The sequence below is a fragment of the Culex pipiens genome, chromosome 2 (assembly GCF_016801865.2).
Source record: "Culex pipiens pallens isolate TS chromosome 2, TS_CPP_V2, whole genome shotgun sequence".
Taxonomy (NCBI): domain Eukaryota; kingdom Metazoa; phylum Arthropoda; class Insecta; order Diptera; family Culicidae; genus Culex; species Culex pipiens.
Window position 1 is genome coordinate 21,218,037 of NC_068938.1, and position 8,669 is coordinate 21,226,705.

Consider the following 8,669-nt stretch of genomic DNA (forward strand, 5'->3'; position numbering starts at 1 on the left):
TTTATAAAAAAAAAATCAAATCAAATCATTCGCTCTACAGCTTTGCCTTGGCGTTCTCGATTGCGAGATTCCTACTCGAAACTAGGTGTCCGAAGGCTTGATTGTTGAGGCAATTGCAAACCTCTTTTTACACCTTTGCTTCCATCCCACCGGGATTCGAACTGACGACCTTTGGATTGTGAGTCCAACTGCCTACCAGCGAATCTACCGAGGCAGGACCCAGGGAGACGACTCCTACACCTGGACTGAGCTAACGACCTAACACCTCTAGGTTAGACCGGGGCCAACATTTACTTCCCCATCCGACGGAAGGCGTGATCAGACAAATCTCGTCTCAAAATTTGCCACCGGGACCTTCTGGGATCGAACCCAGGCCGACTGGGTGAGAGGCAACCACGCTTACCCCTACACCACGGTCCCGGCTTTAATTTATAAAATAAATTCTATTTTCTTGTTTTTGAGCGAAACTTGCGTCCCATTTTGGCAAAATCTTAAGGTTGTAGATGATGTTCTTCACTCTTGGGACAATGACTGTCAATGATGGTTCTATATTCTGTCCTGATCGGGGACTTTCTTTTATAATAAAAACACAGATATTTTGTAATTAACAACCAACACGTATTATGCCACACAAATCAACCACAAAACTGATTTGACAATCTTCATTCTCTCTTTCGCCAGCCGCGCGCATCTCGCTGTTTTCTCGCTAGTTGTTCTCTCTCGCTAGCGCGCTCTCGCACTCAATGCGCAATCTGTCAGCTAACAAGGCAATATTTATGAAGGTGCGCACTTTTTGTTGCGCTCTAAACTGTTATTTACGAGGTTATTTATGAATTATATCAATCTTATTATAAATACTCATTCAATAATTTATTACATATTCAATCCTGCAACCCATAATCCCTACATATTTAGGGTCCAGAAATAGTAAATTGAAATGAAAAAGTAATCACTATATGTAAAATGCAACACAAAGAAAACCATTTTTTGATTGATACATTCTGAATCAAGATTTGAATCGTTTTCTAAAACAAACGAAACGAAACGAAAACGAAACTATTGGCACTACGCCCCCCGGGGCATGGCCTTCCTCTAACGTGGGATTTCTGCTCCAACGCCTCTGACGAGACAGGAGAAACCGGGACCGACGTTTTACTTCACCATCCGATAGAAGCTCAGTGGATAAGGCGGGAATCGAACCCGCGTCTCATAGCATCATCGGGATCGGCAGCCGAAGCCGCTACCCCTGCGCCACGAGACCCACAAATGTAAAACAAACATGGCCGCCAAATGACCGAGCGTAAATGATGCCTTTCGATCCTTAAACCGATGATTTTTGTAATACATTTCCGCGATTTTTCCATTCAAACTTCAACGCTCAACAGCGAGCCCTAAACCTAAGCATTAACAAATTTGGCTTAAAATTAGCACCGATGTTAATGTTTAGGTTGTCATTCAGGTTATTCCAATTTTTTCCATTTTTCTTGTAACCCTAACCTACATTCTAAAATGTCTTAGGATTTATTTTTTAAATGTCTTTAAATTCATTTTCTCACTTACGTGCTCCTGATTCCTGAGAAATTTAGTTTTTATCAAAACTAACAAATTTTGAATGTTTGTGTATGTTTACCCAAAAGATTAAAAAAAGGTTAAAAATGTGCATCTTATCATCAGCGTGTATTCCAGTCGATTTTTTTTTCTCTTGGCGCCAAAAAAATGGCTGAGTACTTTTACACTGTCAACAAAATGTTGACCTATTTTGACTACCCTGACCCTGAAACCGGCTATTTTGACAGCTCCTGGAGCCTCCAATGATAAACAACCGTGGCACACAAAACTTGCAGTGTAAAAGTTTCTTATTTTGTGAAAGTATTCAGTTTTTATAGTTTAATAACAGTAGGTAAGTATTGTTAATAACAGTTTAAACAAACATTGTAATAATCTTGATGGTATTATTCGGAGAAATTAATTTCCGTTCAAAGAAATAATAAAAACAACAGCACATTGTTTTACATTATTTTTCGCCGGATGTTAATAAAATTGATGAAAATTTGGTCCGGAACTAATAAAAGGCATATCATTTGAAAGGTGCTGTTATGTTCTTTAAAATGAGTTAATAAATTAAATTTTCTGTACATTTGAACTTCAATTTCAATTAGAAAATTATTGCATATTAATTTATTTAATTCAATTATAATTGTTTACAACTTTTTTATCAGGTTAAGGAGGTAAATTTAATTGAAAACTGTGGAAAATTAATAATAATCAAATAATTATTAGTTATTAGTTCATAAAAACATATCAAGGCACAAAATTGGATCATAAATAAATATTTGTTTTTTCTAGATTCCCATATTTCAGCATGGACCCAATGGAATCAAGCTGCAACGCCATAATCAAGCAGGAGCTCATAATTGACGACGATCTGGAACTGCACGACTACGAGCACTTGCTGCAGGAATTTTACTACGACCAGCCCGCCGATGAGAACCAGAGCGATACAGTCGGCGATGCCAGCGAGTTTCAGGTTGAGGTCGAAGTTCCTGTCCCGGAGGAGGCGGAGGCTGTTCCGTGGCCCGTGGAAGAGCCCTCGGGTCGCGACCATGGACGACTCACGGCGATTCCGATGCATCGTGACGAGCACGGCTTGTTTAACTGCGCCGAGTGTGGGAAATCGTACGAGAAGGAAAATACCTACTTTTGGCACGTTCGGAGACATTTAAATAAGAAGAATGAAAGGTTTTTCTGCCAACCGTGTGCGAGGGTGAGTTTCAGGTTAAAAGTTGTAATTGTTTAAACGAAATTGTGTTAAATATTTTATAGTCTTATACTACAAAATACCATTTACTCCAACATTACACAAATATCCATGGCATGGCTTTCGATGCTTCTTCACAAATGGTAGTTCAGGTCGAATCAAACCAAGTTGTACGTATTTGAAGGATTGTTAGTACGATCATCGAGACTTACCAAACTTGAATGTTTTATTTTTAGCCTTCAGCTTTAGAAAGCAACCAGCAGAAAGATGACCAGCTGGAAGGCGATAGTTTCGACTTCCTTCTGGAAACCTTCGACGAAGAAGTGGCCAACCCGAGTTCCGTGATCGTGAAGGAAGAGTATGTATTTGAGGACGGCAACCAAGCTGACGACTACGAGACATCCCTGGTTGATGTCTTGCACAGTTCGACGGAGATCAGGCCCGCGATGGCTTCAAAGAAGAGTTCCCGAACCACGGGGCCTGCTAGAGTGCGACCTTACTATGCCCAACAATGTCCGGTATGTAAGAATTGGTATCACACCGCGGCGGGTTTGCAGAGGCATCTGCAGCGGCATCATGGCATGCAAGGGAATGAAATCTTGCCAACGGTGGATATTGATACGGCTCTGAGCTGTGCCATATGCGACAAACACTTTGCCTCATCCCAGCAATACAAACTTCATAAAAAACGACACGCTAAGATTGATTCAGGAAACTTCAAGTGCACTTACTGCTCGAAGGTAACCTTCCCTAATAATTTATTGAATTAAATTTTAATTATTTTCCATCATTTGTAGATCCTCGGTTCGAACCAAAAGCTAAAATCTCACGAAATGCGGAAGCATCGAACGATCCCGTCCAAAAGTGTCCTGAAAAGCGAAATGAACCCAATTGATCAGCCAAAACCATGCACGATCATTCTGGAAGACATACACCGCCAACAGGACGTCAAAGAAAGCCCAAAAAAGAGCCAATGCAAGCAAAAATCGCCAGCTTTTCGTCACTGGAAGGGGCGACCCAAAGGATCTCGCCAATGTCCGGTGTGCAAGCAGTGGTTCCTTACGCAGGATGATCTGCGAGTTCACTTCCCGGTTCATAACCAGCGCAGCAAGGTGAGCGTCGTCCTCGCTGGCCAAGCTAATTATAATCTCAAATTTGAATTTCCAGCACGTTGAAACCAAAATGGAGTACAATCAAGATCGGCCGAATCCAGTTGAAATTATGCCAGCTGACCATCAATTAGATCCGGAACTTAGCAAGGTAAAATCATTATTATTTTCTTGTCTTATCGATAAAATAATTGTTAACGTCAATTTTTAGCCGCTTGAAATGAAATCGGAACCGATTCTGAACGTACGTAGAAAGGCTGGACGTCCCAAAGGCTCGCGGAACTCTTCGAGCGTAAGTTAATTCCATGAAATGATGACTTAACCTCACTTTTCTTTACCCTCAACCACCATTCCCTTCCTCGGAACCATTCGCGCTACAAACCACAGATTTTGGAGGTCTCAGTTGCGAAATTTCGTCCCATTTTTTTATTTATCCTCGAAAAATGTCATATGTGTTGGAAATCATTTTAAAAAAAACGTAACGTAATCCACCATTAGGCGGTTGGTGCCTTCCTCGCATTCATAAAGTGAATACATTACACAGCATCAAAAAAGGGTATAAATAACACTTATTTTTACTAATATCTGAGATCTGGCCTAAAAAAAGTGTATTAAAAACACTAAAGTACTTATAACTTTTGATAGGGTTATCAGATTTTCAAGCTTTTGTGCTCGTTGGAAAGGTCTTTTGGTTACCTATCCAACTATGGGTCGCATGATAGATCCGGACAACTTTTTGAGATCCGGCCAAAAAAAGTATATAAATAACACTTAAGTGCTCATAACTTTTGATGGGGTTGTCAGATTTTCAATCTTTTGAACGCGTTGGAAAGGTCTTTCAAATACCTTTTTAACAATATATATCATGAAGGGTTTTCTTACAAAAACCACCCTTTTTACAATCTTCCGAAGTTTAGCTAAAATTGTTTTTTAAGCATAACTTTTGAAGTACTTTTCTAAACTTCATAATATTAACTAGGGTCTTGAAGGACCCCAAGACGGATCGAATGAGACCAAAACGGTCCAAATCGGTCCAACCAGTCCGGAGATAATCGTGTGCATATTTTTCGGTGCACGGGCTCACATCCAGACACACGCACAGACATTTGTTCAGAATTTGATTCTGAGTCGATAGGTATACGTGAAGGCGGGTCTACGAGGTCGAATTAAGAAGTTCATTTTTCGAGTGCTTTTATAGCCTTTCCTCATTGAGGTGAGGAAGGCAAAACCTATACAATCCGATGATGTGCGGAAAGGTGGGTCAAGAAGATATTTTTATCAATATTTTAACTTCCGGCCTAGATACGTCATCAAATATTATGTCTTACATAGGTCAATGGTTCCATGGAGCAAATAAATGGAAATTAATGCATTTAAATATAGAACTTAAAAATTTCAAACAAACTAATAAAATATATTTAAATGATTTTGAAAATATGTTTTCTTTAAATTAAAAAAAAAAATTTAAGGATTTTAAAAATTATCAATATATAAAAAAAACTATAAACCTTAAAATTGAAAATGAGAATTATAAAAAGTGTAAAAACACAAAAAAGCAAAAATTTCAATAAAAAAAATGGAGATCTCAGAATTCTTTTATTCAAAAAGTGTAAACATTTAAATTCTAAAAACTATTATGAAAATATATATTTAGATTTATATTTTTCAGATTAAAAATAAAATTTTAAAATTTATTCATTGGCTTTCAATATTTCAAGATTTTTGTTTTAGAGTTTTTTTTATTTCCGAATTTGTATGTTATTTGAGAATTTAAATGCTAACAATTACAATACGGAATTGTAAAATATTTTTCAATGAAATACATAAAAATTCAAGGAGTTTAAAAATTAATAAATGAAAGAAATATTTAAAATAAAATGAACGGATTTGAAAATTTGAAGATATTTTAACATGAATATTTGAAAAAATCGAAAACTAAAAAATTGAAATAAAGACAATTTGAATGTCTAACTTCAGTTTTTTTTTATATTTTAAAATTTAATGAGGTTTTTAAGGCAGAATATAATTTAACCCAAAAATAACGAACTTCTCATCACGGTGTCCTAATGCAAACAATGAGCGAGCTCGAGCTGTCACAGCCCTAGTAAGTATGTTGGCTGACATATATATAAAAAAAGAACAACTAGAAGTCGCCTGACAAAAAACTTTTGCTGGAAAGGGATAGGTAATCTGATGCAAACAAACCCCCAGCTGCCATGTAAACATACTTAGAATAATTTGGTTAATTTCTAACTAGAATGCCTTGTTAAAAAATCAATGCATAATAAGAAAATTACAAGATTTTATAAACCTTAAAATTGTAAATGAGACATAAAAAAAAAGTGTAAAGACAAAAAAAAGATCAAAAATTATTTGTTTTAAATTGTAGATTTTTAATCTCAAAATTCTTTAATTAAAATATTGTAAACATGTGGGACAGCATGAATCTTCAGCTGAAGCCGGACGAATGTATTCCGAAATTACAGAGAAATTACAGAATTGTAAAAACTTATATAAAAATATATATTCATATCTAGAGTTTTTTTAAAGGTCCTTTAAACTTTTGTCTTTCATATGTTTATAGGACCCATTAAAATAAACTCTAAATAATAAAAAATTTAGAGATTTAGTTTAGTTTTTTTTTTATTTTCCGCTATTTTTAATTTAAGAATTTCGAATGTTATGAATTAAAAAAACAGAACTGTGAAGTATTTTTCAATGGAAAACCCAAAAATTCAAAAAAAAAAAATTACGAATTTGAAAATTTATAGATCTTTTAACATAAAAATGTCAAAAACTAAAAATAGAAATAAAGACAATTTCAATTTATAACTTCAGAACATATTATGCTCGTATTTTTAAATTTAATATGAAGACAATCACATGAAATATTATTTTAACATTTTAAATTTTAGAATTAAAAAAAACAATTTAAAATTTAATTTAACTTTAAAAATTTTACTTTAAAAAACACAGTATAAACAACATATGGTGTATATTACAATTTACTTTAATCGAGGTGTTCAAAACATGTCTTTAAATTTTTCAGTTTTTTTTTCTATGTTTTTTTTCTTTGAGAAATGTGAGTTTTAAAAAAGGTTAAAAGCGAGGTTAAAAGAGTGTTGCCAATTAATCTGTTAGTTTTTTTTTATGATTTAATTCTATAGTTGCCCAAGGTGAAGTCAGAGCCGAGTCTGCACGAGCGTGGAAACGGTATCAGACAGTTGCGAAAACGAGTGTCGAGTGTAAGTTATTTTTTTTCATGTTCAATCATTAAAATGTTACAATGTTCGGAAAAATACATTTGTTTTTTTTTTTGTATTTTAGCCACCTGATTTGAAATCAGAACCAACCTTGCACAAGCGTCCAGAAGTAAGTCATGTTGTTTTTTTTTGTCAGCTAAATATAAGTTTATCTCTCTTTCAGCCGATCGAAATAAAACCGGAACCGTTCCAACTCGTACGCAGAAAGGCTGGCCGACCCAAAGGATCTCGGAATGGTTCTCGGCTGATTGTTATAAAGGAGGAACCACAGCTGCACGTGCGTAGGAAGGTGGGACGTCCCAAAAAAGCCGAAAACGTTGCAAAGGTTAGTTTTTGACAAACTTTAATCGGGAAAAATATTATTTTTGTTTTATTTTTAGGTAAATGGACTAAAACAGGAGGAACGGTTGGGTCAGCTTCGTAGAAAGGTTGGAAGACCAAACAAAAAATCGTTCACGTACTGCGCACGATGTTCCAAACATTTTGCCTCGTATGCCAGCTTTAAGGCCCATAAAAGCCGGCATCGAAATGTTGACCAGCGCCGGTTTTGGTGCATTCCGTGTGAAAAGGTAAGCGAGTGATGTACAAATTAGATTTGCATTGTCTAAATATTTATGCATTTCAGGGATTTGCCTCGATGAATGAAAAAGTTTCCCACGAACAACGCGGTCACAAGCACAAGGTTGGCAGTCCTGGCACAGTCCAACCGGTAAGGATGACAATATTCATTCTTGATTATTTTCGCGTGAAATATTAATCTTATTTTTTTGACAGTTGAAACCCCTGACTCGCAAGCCTGCGAACGAGCATAAGGCTAGTTTCGGCGCTGAGGAGCGCAAACGCAAAGTTGGACGCCCCAAAGTATGCCGGAAATGTCCGCTGTGTAAGATTTGGATCCGGTCTACGGTTTTGTTCAAGGAGCATGTTCGAGAACATATCCAGGGCTAGAGGTTGGGGTGCAATGAGATACGGAATAAAACTGCCGGTAGCTGGAGTGTTTTAAAACGAGCCATCTTTGTGATAAAATAAAACGAAGTTGAATTAAACACGATTTGTCTAGTTTGATTGTTCTTACAACTTTGAGAGATGTAACGCCCCTATCAGTCTGATGGTTGAATCAAAATTATTATTTATTTTCATAATGGTTACCCATAAGCAAGTGTTTCATGTCCAGAATGCTTATTTTTCTATCGAGGAATTTGAAGTTTCATTTGCAAAAAATAATTGAGCAAATGAGAGAAATATACCCTTTTTTATCGCATTTCTGTTATCGGCTTATCAGCACTTTGGCCTTAAATTACAGGTGACATAAAATGTTTTTGACGTTTTCAAAGTAATAAATAGTTCATATAAAAATTAGCAAGCAACTATCCTTTGTTGATTTCTCTAAAAATTGTGTTTCGAGGCGGAAAACTGCAAAATGATGATTGATCAGAAAGTTTAGTGTTAATGTTAAGAAATGGGTAAACTTCAATGAAAATTTCATGAAATTTACTCAGATTCATGCAAAGTTTGCTTAAATTAATCTTGCCCTTGATT

General features: G+C 36.0%; 1 protein-coding gene across 4 annotated transcripts; it reads left to right on the plus strand.

Moving 5' to 3' along the window:
• The first annotated feature begins 1,745 nt into the window (after positions 1-1,745).
• LOC120428881 (zinc finger protein Xfin-like) lies at positions 1,746-8,181 on the plus strand. 4 transcript variants are annotated; one of them, XM_039594011.2, is made up of 13 exons: positions 1,746-1,900; positions 2,347-2,764; positions 2,824-2,928; positions 2,995-3,498; positions 3,556-3,878; positions 3,928-4,018; positions 4,079-4,159; positions 7,035-7,112; positions 7,195-7,239; positions 7,294-7,455; positions 7,511-7,699; positions 7,756-7,839; positions 7,905-8,181. In XM_039594011.2, the coding sequence occupies exons 2-13, from the start codon at positions 2,363-2,365 to the stop codon at positions 8,076-8,078; spliced, it is 2,238 nt and encodes a 745-aa protein (XP_039449945.1). In that variant the 5' UTR covers positions 1,746-1,900; positions 2,347-2,362; the 3' UTR covers positions 8,079-8,181. The 4 variants fall into 4 exon arrangements, with proteins under 4 accessions (XP_039449945.1, XP_039449947.1, XP_039449948.1 ...); XM_039594013.2 differs by having other exon boundaries at positions 3,556-3,870; positions 3,926-4,018; XM_039594014.2 differs by having other exon boundaries at positions 2,911-2,928.
• Positions 8,182-8,669: the final 488 nt, after the last annotated feature.

Bases quoted from the DNA above. Each gene is read 5' to 3' on its own strand.
- LOC120428881 (XM_039594011.2), top strand. From the start codon at position 2,363: ATGGACCCAATGGAATCAAGCTGCAACGCCATAATCAAGCAGGAGCTC. The intron at 4,019-4,078 runs GTAAAATCATTA...GTCAATTTTTAG, and splicing joins TAGATCCGGAACTTAGCAAG to CCGCTTGAAATGAAATCGGA. The intron at 7,113-7,194 runs GTAAGTTATTTT...TTTGTATTTTAG, and splicing joins TGCGAAAACGAGTGTCGAGT to CCACCTGATTTGAAATCAGA.